The sequence below is a fragment of the Hydractinia symbiolongicarpus genome, chromosome 8, assembly GCF_029227915.1.
Source record: "Hydractinia symbiolongicarpus strain clone_291-10 chromosome 8, HSymV2.1, whole genome shotgun sequence".
In the NCBI taxonomy this organism is placed as follows: Eukaryota; Metazoa; Cnidaria; class Hydrozoa; order Anthoathecata; family Hydractiniidae; genus Hydractinia; species Hydractinia symbiolongicarpus.
Window position 1 is genome coordinate 27,873,139 of NC_079882.1, and position 18,800 is coordinate 27,891,938.

At 34.3% G+C, this 18,800-nt stretch overlaps 4 protein-coding genes across 4 annotated transcripts; 1 reads left to right on the forward strand and 3 right to left on the reverse strand.

Annotated features, from left to right (window-relative positions):
• Window positions 1-1,639: 1,639 nt before the first annotated feature.
• Window positions 1,640-6,432, reverse strand: LOC130653900 (uncharacterized). The gene is made up of 7 exons (XM_057456396.1): window positions 5,494-6,432; window positions 5,260-5,354; window positions 4,980-5,139; window positions 4,832-4,898; window positions 3,786-4,048; window positions 3,504-3,702; window positions 1,640-2,921 (listed from the first exon to the last, which is right to left on the reverse strand). The coding sequence occupies exons 1-7, from the start codon at window positions 5,914-5,916 to the stop codon at window positions 2,587-2,589; spliced, it is 1,542 nt and encodes a 513-aa protein (XP_057312379.1). The 5' UTR covers window positions 5,917-6,432; the 3' UTR covers window positions 1,640-2,586.
• A 614-nt stretch (window positions 6,433-7,046) lies between these two features.
• LOC130653901 (uncharacterized) lies at window positions 7,047-9,158 on the forward strand. The gene is made up of 4 exons (XM_057456397.1): window positions 7,047-7,207; window positions 7,339-7,995; window positions 8,087-8,208; window positions 8,350-9,158. Exons 1-4 carry the CDS (start codon window positions 7,047-7,049, stop codon window positions 9,156-9,158), a joined length of 1,749 nt encoding a protein of 582 aa, XP_057312380.1.
• Window positions 9,159-9,606: 448 nt separating this feature from the next.
• LOC130653902 (contactin-6-like) lies at window positions 9,607-10,911 on the reverse strand. The gene is made up of 2 exons (XM_057456398.1): window positions 10,752-10,911; window positions 9,607-10,675 (listed from the first exon to the last, which is right to left on the reverse strand). Exons 1-2 carry the CDS (start codon window positions 10,909-10,911, stop codon window positions 10,362-10,364), a joined length of 474 nt encoding a protein of 157 aa, XP_057312381.1. The 3' UTR covers window positions 9,607-10,361.
• LOC130654480 (cell adhesion molecule DSCAML1-like) lies at window positions 10,896-14,977 on the reverse strand. The gene is made up of 4 exons (XM_057457071.1): window positions 14,593-14,977; window positions 12,817-12,994; window positions 12,339-12,472; window positions 10,896-11,257 (listed from the first exon to the last, which is right to left on the reverse strand). The coding sequence occupies exons 1-4, from the start codon at window positions 14,948-14,950 to the stop codon at window positions 11,004-11,006; spliced, it is 924 nt and encodes a 307-aa protein (XP_057313054.1). The 5' UTR covers window positions 14,951-14,977; the 3' UTR covers window positions 10,896-11,003.
• Window positions 14,978-18,800: the final 3,823 nt, after the last annotated feature.

The following is an 18,800-nucleotide window of genomic DNA, read 5'->3' on the forward strand; positions in this document are numbered from 1 at the left end:
TTGTAAGGTACTCTGTTCCACGTTCTACCCTGGCCCTCTTTTCGATGGCTAGGCATCGCCAGACACATAGGTTGTCCGTTCGCTCTTCTTTACCATCCACAGCGTAGATGCACCTCTTTTTTCGCAACCAGTCTGGCAAAGGTCCACAGCCTAACAGGGGCTCTTTTTGGAAATGATCTTGATCTGCACATGGTTGAAGACTATTTTCCCTTCGTACGATTCTGGGGTCTCGATTGTTCTTTCTGGTGGCAAGTACGCCTTCCCCCAAAACTCGTTATCTCCAAGATCTAATCGCTGCATTTCACATTTTTCGATAAAGGCTTCGATTTCAGCTAGGCTCGTAAGCGAGCCGCTTCCCTTGGTTTTGTGATACGGAGCCGTGCCACCTCCTGCTTCGTAGATGGTGCAAGCAAAACTGTAGACTACCTGGACTCTCATGTCTATGTAGGGCGTAATTTTTCGCATGATGGCCTCCGCCAGTGGCTGATTAAGGTTCTTGTTGAACCGCCATGTCTTGACGCGATTTCCGTCTTCCAACATCTGTGTGTCATTTTCGTCAAAAATATGCTGAATGTCTTCGACGCCTTCGGATCGGTTTTTCTCTTGTGAGAACATGTGCTTGATGTCTTCGACTCCGCTGTATTCGTTTTGTATGTCTCCAGCATCGTAAAAGTCCTCTTGCGCCTCGGCTTCGATTTCATCGTGCAGCGTTGCCCTTCCAGCAATTTGCTCCTTCGCCCTGTTATAATAAGAAGTGACAGTGTCTCGCACGCTCTGTAGTCGAACCGCAAGAGCATCGCGAGTTGCTGCTACTGGCGCTGAGACAGCGCTGTATAGCTTGGTGATTGCATTCTTGAACCAACTCATTTCTCTTTATTATATACAGATTTTGGACTTTCGGAGTTTTTTTTGAAGTGGACAAAATTTGAGTAGAGAACTTTCCTTTCTACTCAAGCAGTTTTGTCTAGTGCCGTCATTTTTGATGATGTCAGCAGTTTTGTCGAGTGCCGTCATTTTTGATGATGTCATGTCGGGTGCCGTCATTTTTGATGATGTCAGCAGTTTTGTCGAGTGCCGTCATTTTTGATGATGTCACGTGGCGTGTTTACTCCTTTGAGGCATGATGAAATCTGTGACGTCACAGATTTTTTAGGGGGTCTAAAAGCAACGTTTTTTAATAGGGGTTTGACCGTGGAAAACCAAAAACCCGGTTATAAGGGTGTACTATACTAGCTATTTTCCTTGAAGCGTACAGAAATAACATCAATATGTTAATTTTATTGTTTATAAAGCGGTAATTAATAAAACAGCCAACAGTAGGCTCTAGACATGTGCATTTATAATACTTCTGGTTTGTTGTTGCATCTGTTTTTAACAACGGTGGACTACAGAAAGAGCTCAGATTGTTCTCCACTATAATTAACCTTGTTTGCTTTTATTTTCATTTGCAAATGATTTAAGAGGACGACTCTTTATCATTTGAACTGTCATGTAGCAGAAATTTTTTTTTGCGGAGAATTTTTGACTAAAATAAACGTTCTCAATATTTCATGGTGGCGCAAAATTAAATTTTAACATGAAAATGAGGTTAAGTCAGACAAAGTTTAGGACGGCAACTTACAAGGCATTGATTATAAAAACAATATTATAAACATGGAACGCTTTTTTAAAATGCAGCTAGGACTAACTTACAAAACAGGTTTTCTGTTTTAGCAAAGTCGAAGCCGAAAGTTACTTACTTGAAGGATAGTTTCCACTAAGTTAAAAAGGCATTTTTACTCACTTAAATCCTATGTCTTGACACCTCAACTACTTTTTAAGCTAAAACCACACAGCGTATACAGTCATAATGTTATTTAAAAAAACACATGAATAAACCATGAATAAACCATCAATTTTTCTCAACATTGTAGCACTATCTCAGACAAAAGTAAGTGAAATATTTTCGATAGAATTTTCTCAAAGATCTTGATTTCCGTTCTACTAAAAGAAATCATTCTTCGCTTTCTTATTTTCTCCAAATATTTTCTTCGGCACTTACTGCCCTATCTCACCCTCCCCTTTCCTTAGAAGCAAAGTTATCTTTAACCAGCCTAGGTAAGCATTTCTCCAATTTTTGGCACTGCCAACAGATTCTCTTACTTGTCTACATTATTGACAACTATGCTTGTGAAAAGAGGGGCGGACGATGACCATATAAGTAGACGTGTTACCTAATGTAATACATTAAATACCAGTGCAAAATACACAATACAAAACAAACAACTAGCTAGCTAGCTAAACAACAGAAAAAATATAAAACAAAAGTTTATAGTTACACCAGTTAACAACTTAGTTTCAGAAATAAATGATGTAAACAAACTTTGTGTGCATCACTTCGCTGAACATGAATTGATATTGTAATGGGTTTATCCTTTCCATAAAATCAGTGCTCTATAGTTATATAATTGTACAGTAATTAAAACGTAAAATATCGTGTTGACGTTATTTTTTTTACATAATTAAGCAGTCAATACTACTATCTGTTCAGTTAAAACTGTTTTATATACAATTATTGTTTCTTTTATTTTCATGTCAGCATTAGTTTCATCTGAATAATCGAAAGATTCGACCAAGATGACCAAAAACCAGAACCTTGAATCTCCTTACTTTAAGGAAAATTGTTTCCTTAGGTTTATTTTTGAGATCTTCCTTATATTCTAGAATTTTCTCCAATGGCACACCCAGCTCACTTGGTCTCACATACTTAAAATTGACGCCATACTTTTTCGACATTTCTGTTCGCATCTTCAACAATTCTTTGCCATGTTTGTAGTTCAATTTTTCAATCAAATCATCCACACGCTCAATCATGTCGCGAAATTCTTGTATTGTGTTCCGAGCCAAGAGCTTTAACTCCCTATGAAGCTGTTCTTTTATCTCTAAAGACAAAGGGTTTAACTAGACTTAACCCTAAAGTATGTCACTTATCCTTTGAATCGACATTTTTAAAAAACATTGCATTATGGCATGTCGACTGCCAATACAAAACCTTAAAACAGCTACGATATCGCCAAAAAGCATTTTTTTAAATTCACTTTTCAGAATACGCTTTGTGGAACTTTAGGGTAGCCTAATTTTGTAAAATATACATGTAGAAACGTTTCTTTTGCAATATTTCCACTTTTCGATTGGCTTGTGTATGTTTTTACAAAAATTTGCAAACAAATAGCTACATCGCTAGTTTGAAAAAGATTCTTACAGAAGGAGTTGATTCAATACCAAGGTAAGTGTTATTTATGGATCTGTGGTCGTTGGATGCCAAATATGATATTGAAGTTAGTTGATTTGTTTGTTAGTTGAGTTAGTTGATTTTAGAGTTCAAAAATGTTGTTTTTGTTGTAATAAAGCCTATCAACTCCATTCACTTAGCTTTCGTTTAAGACCCAAAATCGAAAAGGAATATTTTTTTTGTAGGCTCTTTAAAAATTCATTTTTTAGCACGTAATCTGGTAACGTATTACCTAAAGTTGTATGCACTTTTCCTCTTAATTTCTTTATTCTTCTTCGTCTGAACACTTCGTAAATGAGACCAAACACAAAGAACGTCAGGAAAAGTACCAATAAAATCTTTAAGATGTAGTTGTACATTTTCGCTTGCCAGCTGATAATATCGATTGGTGTATTGCCGCTTGGCTTTGATGTCTTGATATCACTGTATTTCTACAAAAAGCACATCTTGCAACAGAAGATCTCTTTTGTAAATAAATTTCTAATTTAAATAATAAAATTAGACAGATAAATACCTTCAAAAGCTCTGCAATAGCTGCGTCGGAAACAAAAGTGTTATCCGCTGCAAATTTTCTTCCACACACTTTTAGTTTTTCCATCTCACCAAATGCAGCCACACCAAAATCAGTTGGTACATTAAAAGCTTTTTTAACAAACAAGCCATAGGCAGAGATATTAAGTTTAAGTGCTTCAGCGACATACCTATCCAGCAAGGCGTACTTTACAGATTGCTGATGCAAGGGTGACAACACTTCTTCATAAGATTGGTATGGTGTATCTATAACGACACACAAGTTTTTTTACTGGTAACATACATTGTGCTTTCCCAAAAATATAGAACTTGACCTCCTTTTATATCCTATCCTTATAAATTAAAAAATATTTATCTATATGGAGAGAAATAAAAAACACATCTATATAAGCAAATTTTAGTTGTTGCTTTGAAAAAACATCTTGCTGTCTGTCTTTTGCGGCCTTAAATGGCATCAATAATAAGTTTATTAACGGTGAAACTGAAAAAGATGATAAAAATGCGTTTGAAATATGCCAAGCGTAGTTATAAGTATTCTCATTGTATGTTAAACATTATTAAGATGGGACGAAATTTTAAATTTTTTTAAAAAATCCATGGCGCCGGCAAATTTAATCCAAGTCAATTTACTACGATAACCTTGAGCCGACAAATTAATTCCTGCAACATAAAAAAATATTAGTAACCAAAAGACTAAATCCATACTTTAAATACGAATGATATAAAAAAACAAAACAGCTAAGAAAAAATGTCTATAACACGATTCCAAATCAAAGAGTTCAATCGAGTCCACCAGTTATGATTTCGATAAATATTTGCATTCTGTATAATTTCACGATTCTTTGTTTACATTTTAATTTACAATTATAGTTTCTGCGAATGGAATAGATCTACAGTGCCCTGAAATGTCTAAGTTAACTATTGACTTTGATATTATTTATTTTCTACTCAAGAAACAAGGGGCATGGTTGTAAGTTAAATTGCATTCATATACTAGCTTTGTCATATATTATAAAGAAATAAACTGACGTGTGTCAAAGTTTTTAGCATTTTTCTTCCCATAAGCATATTCCGATGTTCCATACAATGCCAATATCTAAGAGTTAAAAGAGATGTGCTTATAAAAAATGTAATTGTCTACTGGTAAAACATTTAGTTGGTTTTTAACTATTATTACCTTATCTTCTGGAAATTTTTGAGATATAGAAGCAATTACTGATACTGACATAGCAGAAGAAAGACTGCCAGTTACGATTCCAGTTAACACCAAACCAAGAAGTGTCCAAATCACAATGTATGCGCGTCCCCTTGTAGTCTCTGGTACCTTATCACCATACCTATCAGAAAAATGCACGGTTGATGTAGAGTTTACATTTGTTGAAAGTTCCTTTGTTTGTAAAGTTGATGGTAGTCACGATTAAATTTTTCATTAAAACAGATAAAGAAAGAAAACCTACCCAACCGTGGTACTTGTCATTACAGCTAAATATAATCCTTCAAATAATCCGCGAATAGATATTCCGCGTCCTTTGTGTTCGACTTTTGTTGGCTCCTATGAAAGGATAACTGTTATTATAATTTTTTTTTTATATTGTGCGCAAAATTAAACTACTAAACGATACTTAGGAGGAAAATTTAAAAATTATTAATCGATGCAAAAATATACCAAACTTTATGCAACAAAAACTTACACAAAACCAAAATAGAGCACCAAACAGAGAATTCAATAGAATGAACAGACCACATAATGGCAACGCATCGAGAATGCCATGAAATAGCTTTGTCTCTGCTTTTGTAGCAGCTTCTACTGCATCATCCGGAACTTCAAGCAGTACAAAACCAGGCGTAGTGACTATCGCTATATGCGAATAACCGTATGTGTATTTTCCAGTGTCCATTCTTGGCATTTGCAATCCAGTGCCATTTACAGTAAAATTCTTTATATCACTGAATGAATTCAAATCAACGCGATTGTAAGAGATGTAAACACTTTGATTGAATGAAGTGCAATTGTGAGCACATGTCAGCAGCATTTGTTCAGTTAAATCCATTAAAATACCTTTTGGACGGAAATTGTGTCCAATTGGATAATCAATGTAAGGTGGATACACCATGTAATCGATTTTCAACTTTGCTTGTGGAACGCGACAGGTGTCTACAAAGTAACAGGTGTTAGGATTTAGCAGACAGTGCAATACTATAAAATAACAATATGTTTCCGCAGCTATAAGGTTATAAAGTTATCACACAGGTATTTTAAAAGGCTGAGTCGCTGTTTTAGTGAGCAACTTTCAACCTTATATTACGTATTTGTGATCAAGTGATTATTTTGAATACTGTTTGTGTTATCGTTGCAGAATCATCAAGAGAGTTAAAACGATAATATAACGCATATTAATTCAACAGGTTAAGATTTTATTTAAAAAGGCCCCTAAAAAGATCCAATAAGATGAGCAGCAACTTTTTTCCAATTGTATTTTGGAGAAAGTTCGGTGGAGGCGGTTATTCAAGTCGAAAGCCAGTGAAACAACCCATGAAAATTTACTCATCACTATTCGACCTACCGGATTTGGCTCACTGACAGACGAACAGCAAACATTCGACTGGTCGGCAAACCGCGGATAAATCCACGGGTCCGCCCGTCCTTTTTATATTTCGTGTGTCCTTAGCGAAAGTATAAAATCGTTAGTAAACAATTAATTATTAAGTATTATTTAAGTATTATTAATATAGAAATTAAAATTATAGAAATTCAGGTCAGAGTTACACTTTGGTTAAAAGAAATAGAACATCTGGAAAAGGAAGAGGCGTGGCTGTTTATGTCAAAAACAATATTAATTTTAAGCAAAGGTTGGATTCAGAAAATTCAACTTTAGAGTCTCTGTGGCTTGAAATTGTTATTAAAAAATCGAAATCAATTTTAGTAGGGTGTTTCTATCGCCCTCTAGAGGGTTCAAAGTACTTACCATCTCAATATAACGAAACATTTGACGATCATTTAAATTGTATCAATCAAGAAAATAAGGAAACTACACTCATGGGAGATTTCAATGTGGACTATAATGTTACAAACGTCAATAAAGATTTTAAATCTACAATTAATGTGCATGGTTTTAAATAACTTATCAATAAACCCACGAGAACGTCTTCTACGTCATCAACGACAATTGATTTATTTTTCACTAATTGTCCCGACAATGTTCACTGCACTGACGTATTCCCTACTTCGCTGAGTGATCACGATATGGTTGGTGGAATACGTAGGATACACAACATCAAGCATCCTATGCGAACTCTGAAGTGCCGTAATTACACTAACTACGTTCCTGAAAATCTTTTTAATGACGTCTCCGAAATTGACTGGCGCCCTGTATACGACGCCAGTGATGTAAATTCTGCAGTTACGTATTTTAACTTGAAGCTAAGGGGTTCTTTTGATAACCCGCGTTAATCGAAAAAAGATTTAAATCACGACCTTGTAAATGGCTAACTTCAAAAATAAAATCTCAAATGAACAACCGTGACAAACTTCATAGCAAGGCTCGCAAATCAGGTAAAACAGAAGATGCAGAGAAATATAAAAAGATTAGAAATAGTTGCAATAATAACATAGTGAAAGCAAAGGCTAACCACCAGCGTGATCTTATTAACGAAAATCTGTCAAATCCAAGAAAGTTTTGGAATGCAATAAAATCAGTATTCCCAAGCAAACCGAAAAAAGTGTGTCAAATGTCAAAAGATGGTGAAAGCAGAAGTAAAGTAAGCAACTTCAGCAAGTTTTTTAGTACACCTGTTCACTCTCTTAAATCCAAGTCAATTCAACTTATGAATTTTACATGGAGATACGTACCACTTTTTTCTTTACGAACAAATAAAATTTTCATGACAGGTTATATTTCTAAGATTTTTGTAGAGAAAGAACTCCGATCACTCAAACGAAATAAAACAACCGGTATAGACGAGTTACCACCCGGAATGTTAAAAGACTGTGCTATTTTAATTTCAAAACCTCTGAGTCACATAATAAACCTTTCGATAAACACCTCAACTGTACCATCAGCCTGGAAAGTTGCGAAGGTTGCACCTATATTTAAATCTGGGGATTCTTCTCTTCCCGAAAACTATCGCCCGATTTCAATTTTACCGGTGCTATCTAAAATTCTTGAGAAGGCTATTCATAACGAACTCATGAAGTATCTCAAAAAAAGAAATTACTTAACGACTGTCAATATGGTTTTCGAAGTAAACGCTTCAGAAACTTGCTTCTACTTTATTTTGCGACAGAATTCGTCGCGAAATAGATGGCGGTAAGTTAGTTGGAGCAGTATATATAGATTTATCGAAAGCCTTTGATACGATCGGACACTCATTATTATTAAACAAGCTACGCACGTACGGAATTAAAGGCAAGGAGCTAGCATGATTTACCGACTACTTATTTAATCGAAGTCAGTTAGTAGACATTAACAATATTCGATCTAGCTACGAGCCAATTTACTTACTTTTGGGACCACTGCTTTTTATAATTTTTTATGATGATTTTGTAGACCATATCTCAAATTCTAAAGTTATAATGTACGCAGATGAAACCGTCATATACGTTGCTCATAAAGATGTTACTAGAATGGAACAACTTCTCAATCAAGACCTTGAGAGACTATCAGTATATTTCCGTGAAAATGAGTTAATTATAAATTTAAAAAAAGGGAAAACTGAAGTCATGTTGTTCGGAACGGCTAAACGCTTGAAAGCACATGACAAGGCTCTACAAGTTGTATATCAAGAAAATCCGGTAAATTTCGTTTCTCAGTATAAGTATCTGAGAACAGTAATCGACAGCAAGTTAATGCTTAATGACAACTTCGACCGATCATATAAAAGCGCTAGCAGCCGTTTACGCCCACTACAAAGATTACGACCGTGCCTTACCGCTGAAGGCGCACACAATGTTTTCTCGATGATGATTGTACCTTTAATTACTTATAGTAGTGCATTGAGAATACCTATCACAAATACACAGCTCAACAAATTAAAATCGCTTGAGAACCGTGTTTCATCGATTGTCCGGAGTGATAATATTCCATCCATCACAGGACTCGTCAACCGTAATATTTGTGTACTCGTTAAAAAGTGTCTACTAAATGAACTAACATCTGAACATTTTGACAATTATTTTGTCAGCCAACAACATGACAATAACACACGAAATAACGGCTGCATTGTCAGGTTACCTCGGGTCAAACTAGAAATACTTCTCTTAATAGACGATACCAGCTATTGGGCGATGTGCACTCTCAGCGGCTATCTTAGTCACTGTGCCGTCCAGTCTGCTTCAAGTTTAGCTAAGTGGGATTAATGTTTTGAACTATGCCTATGTCTTATTTAGCTCCCACATGAAGTCACTTCACACCTTGTCTGCATACTGTTGCATTTCTAGTTGATCAATTTTTTGTTTGTTTTTATCGTTTTTACTGTTTTTACTGCTTTTTTCCATTTTTATTCTCAGACAGGACGGACATTGATAGCAGTTTTTTTGTATTTATGTATATATTTGCAAATTACTGAAGTCCTCATCCTGTATTTTAAATAAATAAATATAAATAAGCTTTTTTTTAGCGTGTGAACGAAGAGGAAAAAATTCAGTAAGGAACGCATACACCCAAATGCCCAAATAATTTTCAACAAAAAACTTACAAAAAATTACATAATCACTGGCCATTCCAACTCCAGCATTTGTCCTTGCAGCTATACGAACTCTGTACGAACTATACACATCCAAGCCTGTTAATACGTGTGATGTAGTATAGCCAACTTCTGTGAAATTATCGGTAATTGGTCCATCAACTCCTATTTCTCCCGTGGATAATTTTGAGTAAAAAATAGTGTAACCAACTTTAAAACCCATCCATTGATCATCTTCCAAGTGATTCCATCGTATTAAACTTGAATGCGGATAGTGGTAACTGGTTGCAGTAACGGTTAATGGATACGCTATCGGTACTAAATTTAAAGTATTTAAATCTTTACTTTTGATATTGAAAGTTCAACTCAATGTGCCCTAGTATCAACCATAATATAAATATGAAGATAAAATTTAGTAAAGCGTTAACAGAAAACATTACTCAAGATTCAAACGTGCTTAATAAAGTTTTTATTAATACTTTATGAAATGTAAAGCATTGTTATGAACTTCATTCATTATTCTCGCCTTCAGATCTACTTTTCATGCGTGGACGTACGGTATATAATAACCCTTAAACTACAATCTTTTTTCAAAAAGTCCGGAATTTGCGAACTTCAGCAATGCGAAATAAAAAATATAAAATTCTTATCCATACTACTCAGCATTTTGATATCTTAGTGTTGTGTAATAACAATTATGACTATATTACATGTCAGTTTGACATTTTCAAATAGTCGTGGTGAAAAAAGCAATTATTAATAAATAATCACATTCAATATCAGTTTGGAAAACGCAGAATAAATAAACGCATAGTCGCATGCGAATCCATGCACCCTATTTTACTATCGACATCATCATCACCGAATTTAAGATAAATCAAGAGGATTTTATTAACTTACAGGTTTCCAATGTTGAGCAATTAATTTTAGTTGTTGGTTCACCTTCACCGGCATTTGTGAAAGCCGTTATCCATACAGTGTATGTTGTACTTGGTTTCAAGAAGAACAACTCCATATTTCGTTTATATGGTTCGTCAATTTCAGTCACTACCTTGTTCCAAAGTTGGTAATAAATCTTATATTTCGTTCGAATACCTTCTAGAAAAGCCGGAGGAGAGTGTTTCCATTGTAGTAGAAGTGAACTGTGACTCACTGCTTTGCACGTAAAATTGTATGCAGACATTGATGGTGCTATAAGAGTGAAATAGGCGTTTATTTTTTTGTGTGTAATGCTGCCTTAGGAATAAAATAATCATAAAAGGCTTACTTCCTTGTGGTGTAACAATTTGAATAGGGAGGCCAAATAACCCAGCAAACTTGGTATTAACAGAAACACTGATATTATACACCGTGTCTCCTCTTAAACCCGTTGTGTTGAAACTTGTACTATTAGCTCCATGAACTGTTATGTTGTGCCTGGAATACATAAAGGTTTTTAATCAAAAATTGATCTTTTGTGTCAATGCAATAGATGTAATTACTTAGATGTACAGGAAATCAAATGTAGGAGTCAATCTACTTACATTGAAAAATCCAATCCTTTGCAATACTGGTCTTCACAACAAACCAAACAGGACATACCTCTTCGCCGTCTAGTTGACGTTGAACCTAGTCCAATTCTTAAATCCTCTGCTTCGTATATTGCTTGCAATCTGATGGTATATGTTCTTATAATACCTGGTACGTTCTCTGCTAATGGCAAATCCCAGGATACCTCAATTTTATTGGATTTGTTTGCAATGGCCCGTACGTTAGGTGGTGGCATTATAGCAACTAAAAAATTTGAAAAAAAAGCTACTTGGCTCGAGTATCCCTTTTATAAATTGTGTAAATTATTAATGGTCGAAATTAATTTCACTGTTGTTCCGAAAAAAACGTATAGAGAGAATATACACAACATTGCTTCAGGAAGATACCGCGATAACTTTAATATTACCGCCTCTCTAGCAAATCCGCCTTTTTATTTCTGCTTAAAACGTAATCTCGCATGCGGAATTGCTGTTTATTCTTGTCGAATCTGTACGTAATCTACGTTCTCTAATATTTCCACCGTATAGTGTGGGCACAATCTTACAACAATTTGTACAGAACAAATTTTCACTAAATCTGTTGTAAATATGAGTTTTTCTTTTTATCGACAAGTACATGCCAAATTTTAAAACTTAAATTTATTTTATTAAGGGAAATCTTTTTATTAATTCTGGACATGTGGACAATTAATTGACGTTTTTTATGCGAATTATATAAAAACCGAAAAATATGTTAAATAAGTTTATTCGATTTCAAACTTTCGTTGAAGTCACAGGAAAGTGCTGACAAAAGCAAAAATTTATTGCTGTCGTTTTGTTGCTATAAGTTTCAAAAGTTTTAATTCTTATGTCTGGAAGTAGCTAGTTGTCTCTATTTCCTCTGTTCGATTGAATTAAACAAATGAATTTATAACAAAACTGTATTTCTATATTTCCTAATTCAGAGTCTATTTAGTGCTTTTTGCTTGCTTGTTTTTCATATGAACGGAAATTTAAAAATCTGGTGGAAATTTGAAAATCTTTGAACGTGTAAAGAAATTCTTAACTTAAGCTTGTTTTCAAGCTATTTACGGTTCCTTTTTTTGAACGCAGATTCATCGGCAAAATGGCGTTAATTATCTCTACGTGCTTTATGACGCTACCTCTTTTTTGGACACAGTATGTTCTTCAGGTGAAAATTTTAACCAATACCATCTGAAATGTTCCTAAAAACTAGGTTCTAATGAAGAGAAGAACCTGCAGTTTTAATACTTCAGTGTCTGTTAGTAGATTTTAATTCTGATAATTTTAATTATATGTTAATTATATATTTGAATGTTTTGTACCTGACTCCTCTGTAGTTACTACGATACTTGCAAAATCCGATATCCCTTTTTTATTGAAGCAAGCAATGGAGATGTTGTAGCGGGTGAAAATGGAAAGATCAGTTGCTTCGTAGCTAAACGATTCTGCAGTAAAACTAAAAGCAAATAATTCAGAATCACATGAATAAGAATACCACTACACTAATACTGTAAAATTACAAATAATAATTACAATTCAGGTCGCAATAGTAGAAGGAATTTTATACAAATTATTGCTCCATGCTGAATGTCAACACAATGCCGCCCTTAAAACACGTCCTTCGTCTGCCTTTTGTCAACTTTCGATTGTTGCTAAATCATCTGTTAGGTAGGTGGACAAAGAATGTGAAGAACATAATGATTTTCTTTTATGTTTTTTTAAAAAATCACGTATATAATTAAGTAATTAAAATTAACAAAAGAACCGTGTTTTTGAATTTATTCTTCTGCTTGCACTTACTCATCTCGCACAATATCGTTGATAGTTATTTCGTTTGGTTCTTTCAATGACTGAATGATCAATCTAAAGTCACCAATGATACCTGCCCATGCTTCTTCAGGTATGTCTTCCCAGGATATATAGATAGAAGTTGAACTGGTGTTGTATCCAATAAAATTAACTGGTGGAAATAATGGCCCTAGGTAATGAATTTAAGACGGAGTAAAAAAAAATAAGCATGATCATGTGCTTTTGATAAGAGCGGTTAATGAGATATAAGAAAGAGTTTAAAAATATTCGGTCTTGATGAAGCAATGGCTTCATCAAAACCGAAATTTTTTTTAAAAAAGTGTGTATACCTGTTGCCTTCATCGTATAGATTTTGATAAACGGTAAGTGAGATATAAGGGATTAAAATTTTTCCTGACGTCAACAATGACCAGTGAAAACCCCAAAAAATTTTTTTTAGAAATTTGCATACCTGTTCCCTACATCGTATACATTTTGAAATGATGATCAAGAAAATGTATAGTATCATGTACCTTGGACAAACGGTTGCAGAGATATTAGAGTTTGAAGATTTTTGATGACGTCATCAACCCGTCCATTCCGAAACGGATTTGGGGACCTAGGTTTGGGAAGCTTACCCAAGTTGGTCCCAGGTGGTCCTTAGTTACCCACGCGGTGAAAAATCATTGACGTCACCAACTCCTTTCGAAGTTATTTAGCCCCAAAGTTTTAGGTGCACTGTAATGACTTCATTAATTTAATATAGGATATTGACGTTAAAGTAGTGTTATTGACGTCGCGCCGTAACGTCTGAATATTTACCATATTAAACATGCATTTTTCGGCAACATCAAAGGAAAATGAAGACATCCACTTTGCCGGTCACAGAGACACGGAACTGGCGTATTACTATATAGACTAGTCGACAAGGCCCGTGGAGAAATCCACTTAGGCAGATTGGCAATGGAAAAACAGGTTGTTTTAGATGTCTTGCTGACGTCAGCAGTGAAGATCCCAAAAAAATAGAGAAATTTATTTTATTTTATTTTCGTGTAGAGGTTGAAACGCTGATCAAAATAATGTATAGGATGATATTTTTTCGAGGAACGCAAAAGGAGATATAAGGGTTTAAAAATTGTGCTGTAATCAACAAAGGACTGTAAAAACACAAAACGTTTTTTTTAGAAATTTATATACCTGTTGCCGTCCTCGTATAGATCTTGAAACGCTGATCAAGAAAATGTATTGGATCATGTACTTTTGACAAACGGTTACAGAGATATTAGAGTTTGAAGGTTTTTTGATGACGTCATCAACCCGTTTATTCCAAAACGGATTCGGGGACCCAGGTTTGGGAAACTTACCAAAATTGGTCCCGGGGGGTCCTTAGTTACTTACGCGGTGAAAAATCACTGACGTCACCACATCGTTTCCAAGTTATTTGGCCTCAAAGCTTTAAGTGCATTGTAATGGCTTCATTTATTTAATATAGGATATTGACGTTAAAGTAGTGTTATTGACGTCGCGCCATAACGGCAGAAAATTTAACATATTATACATGCATTTTTCGGTTACTTCAAAGAAAACTTCGGTAAAATGAACATATCCACTTTGCCTGTTACAGACACACGGAACTGGCGTATTATTATATAGACTTCGTGTGTCTCACTATTTCGGTTACCATTTTAGGTGACAGGCAGACAGACGAATACAGACGGGTATTATAAGATAGATAAATTCACTTCCAACAATACAGTATTTAAGCGAAAGTTACATTACTTTACGTACTATCAGCTCCTGTCCGAACTGTTACAGGAGAACTGGATGGACCCAGTCCAATCTTTGTGTAAGCTGCAACTGTGACATTATACAGAGTGTATGTGTCCAGTCCACCAAATAGAGCAGTCATTTCCGAGTTAGCAGAAACATTCTGTCTTTCCATTTCAACGGATTCCATTGACATACAAATTACAAGATATTGCGTAATAACACCCTTGCGTTCTTCACTAGCAACTTCGGACCAGTTGACTTTTATGCTGTGTGAATCGTTAAAATTGCCATAAAGAGATTGCGGTGGACCAATGGGCACTATAAGAAAGGAACATAGAATTACATATAAATTATTAACATTTTTTTTAGATATCATATTGCGTAAGTTATATTAAGTGTTGGTGTATTTTTACGTATTTTATTTTACTTAGGCGTTTGTCGAAATAAAGCGAATCGATTTTTAAATCTGAAAAAGTAAAACACCGTGCAAATGCAAGTCAGTGCAATATAATCAGGCCAAAAATGAACAAAAAAAAATAGTTTTAAAAAAAAATTTGGGAAGTTTTATTTATTTTTAAAACCTGTGGTCTATAGGATAAAAATCTGTTCTAATGAGAATCATCAGTTCACTAGGTTCATTAATTGGATTTGTTTATTATTAAAAAAAAACAGTTATCTTACCATCTTCTCCAGTTTTCACAACAATTGGATCACTATGTGGACCGATACCGATAACAGTCGCTGCGGCCACAGTAATGTTATAATCAGTGTAGCTTTTTAAATTATCAATATCAACTTCAAAGATGTTGCTGCTGACAGACATCTCAGTATAATTGCTTTCCTCTTTTGATTTGTAATAAACATAATATTTGAATGGGTAACCACGCCATACATCAATTTCCGTAATCTCTTTCCAACTTACTCTGACAGAATATGTACCAGTATCAGTGGCAGTTACATTTTTTGTGTATTTTCGGGGTACTAGAACAAAAATACATATGAATATCATTTAAAAAAAGAGGGCTAGAGCAAACTCCTTGTGTCTTCACATAGATTGTTTAAATATACCTAAGTTATCTATCGCAATATACATTGATAAATAGATTACTCAACAGTAGGAATTACTGCTTAACTAAAAAGTAAGTTTATTCTTAGATAGATTTTAATAATTCTTACTGTATTCGCCAGATTTGCCAGATGTTTTATCATATTGTGTACCAAGATATGCTCCATTTCTCGCTTTTAGACGAAATGTATAACCACTAAAGTAACTGAGATTGCATGCGGTATATTCAGTTACCAAACCAGTCTCGATGAACTGACTATTTTCGATCTCATCACTCGACTTGTAGTATTGCATCTGATAGCCTTGAAGATAGCCAATGATCTTATCAGCTGGAATGTGTGTCCATTTTAATTTGATGCATGTTGAGTTAGTTGCATTTGCAGACAAAAATATTGGTTTACCAGTTGGAACTAAACATAAAAGGATAAGGACATATTGGTAAAAAAAAGCATTCATTTTTCGCGATAATTTTAAACGCAACCAAATCAAGTTAACCTAACAAAGCAATAAAATTGCGACCACACTATGAAACATATAATTCATCTGCGTTCTTTACAAGTCCCGTAAAAATTAACATCACATAATCATAAAACATCTTGAATGCAATTAAGACATTTAGACAGACATTATTAGGCTACCCACCGCCTTCTTTTGTCCTACCAGCAACGGGTTTACTGTAATTTCCAACAATATCACCCAGACTTGACCGTCCATATATTTCAAACGTGTAATTTCTAAAGGGATCTAAGTCATTAAAGGAGTATAAAATTGCACTTGCATTTCCAGCGTTTTGTATGTCATGAAATTCACCGTTTGCTTTTTTAGCTCGTATCTTAAGTGATAATTTGCTGGGCTCAAATAATCCACTTGTATTGTACAAATCCCAACCCAAGGTTATTGTATATCTGTCAGCATTCGCAATGTAGAGATTCTCTGGAGAAGCAACTAAAATAAGGAAAAAGTCGCATTAAAGGACTCAATAAGCATAATAGATATTTGATAAGGTTTAAAAAAGATCTGAAATGATTTTTTCGAAGTGTTGTTTGGTGTCGCACAACGTCATCAAATACTAAGCAAAATGAAACTAAAATGATTTAAAGTCCTAACCCTACGTCCAAAATATCTTTCAATTTTAAACTTGAAAAGTTTCGTATTTTAACACTCTTTGCAATTTGCCATTTCTTAGTGCTAATTGTAAGGCTAATTCTACTGTGAGTTGAATATTAGTTCCTGTAGTCTCTTTAATTTAATAACTCAAGTACCTTAGTCAAAATCAACACCCTTAGGTGATATGGCAACAAAGTGTTTTTAGGACTTAGAAGGAGAATTGATGTCAATGACTTTATAACTGGGATTTTTAGGCCTCTATAACCCAGTACAGATGCATATAGTGCCCGCAAATGTAAAGTCATAAATTAGATGTTGCTACGGTAACACATCATTATTTAATTATCGTATGTAGCTAGAACACATTTAAAAGTATGAATTTCTAAAAGCATAAATTCAAAACAATGATTAGAATCTACAGGTTAAAAAAGAGCTTAGGGAAAAAAACATTCGCTAAATTATTGTAAATATGTTTAACCAGCGTTTAATCAGATTTACTAGTTTGTGCATTTGTAGCTTCAATTTATTTGTTCAAACGTCCAGTTACAAATTTTGTGCACGTCGTACATAATTTTCTTCCATCGTTATTTCGTGCATAAAAAATTAATGAAATTTTAATTCTGAATAATTAATGAAGGTTTTCCAGAAAAATTTTAATTACGGATGCGTTATTTGAATGGCTAAACACTTAAAGTCAGTTATTTCATCAATGTCTTCGCTACGGAATGCACGCTAGTTAATATTCATGTGTTACAAAATTGTTGTAGTAATCAGATTGCTTTACACTGATATGAGCAAAATTAATGTTATATAAAGAAATATGTAATCAGAAATTAATTATTAGAACTTTAAATAATACATACAAGGACACTCTTCTATTGCTGAGCAGGATTTATTTTCTGGCGGAGAGCAAAAAAAACCTATCCAATCTTCATGGGATATTTCACACGATACACTAGCAACATCAGTGCGAAGTCCACATCCGTTGTAAACACATGTATAAGTAATACCTTTCACAAAATTTGTTGATCGTCTTCCTAAAACATAAGCCTCAAATTACATCAAATTAAAATTGGAAAATTCAGCAATGTACCCCTACATATTATTCATTAACTAGTAGCATGATTGAACACTCATTTTGTAATGTGAAAGTGAGATATGTTTGCATTTTTTCGTGCTTAGAATATTACCTTTGTAAGATCTTCATTCACACCATAGCAATAACAATTACAAATACTATTTTTTATAAAAAAAATGTATAAAATTGCATACCCAATACGTATCCATACATTGGATCTTCTTGTTTTGTAGATCCATCGTAGAACATACCGACATAAGGATGTTCCTTCATTCCAAGGCCAAGTGCAAACTTTTTAGTTAAATGTTTACCAAGATAACCAACAACAACTTTCTCACTTCCCCCTTTAGCTACAATGTAAAATAATATAATGTCCATGGTAACACAATGAGAACTGAATAATTATAACTGAAATTAAACATACTTCTCCGAAAGCCAATTTGATACTCCTCGTCACCAATAGCAGGAGCTACAAGAAAGAGCAACATGTGACTGTAACACAAATAGTTACCTAAAAGAATTTACCTATGACGTATTCAAAAACAGTACCTGAATTAGATAAAGTCAGCATATCATCTTTAGTAGCAAAGATGCGATCACCCATATTATTTTCATAGATGTGGTCTCTAAGATTGGCAGATGTCCCGGAACTTTTAAGAAATTCTACCCAGTTTATGTTGTCATTCATATTGCTGCTTCTCATTCCCACCAAAAAAGCATCATATTTTCTGGAATAAGCAAATGGTGATATGACATCTTGATTGTCAAAGTTAGTAAACAGGTTGTCTAAATTCAAACTGTTAGAATCTTTAAGTTTATTCCAGTAATCACCATCATATTTCCATTTATCCTGTAAGAACAAAAAGTACAGCACTAGAAAAGCTATGCGTTCTAAACAGGTTGACTGTGAGATTTGCCTATTGTGAAAAGCCTATTAAATGATACTTTGAAACCTTGAAAAATCATATCAGAAAA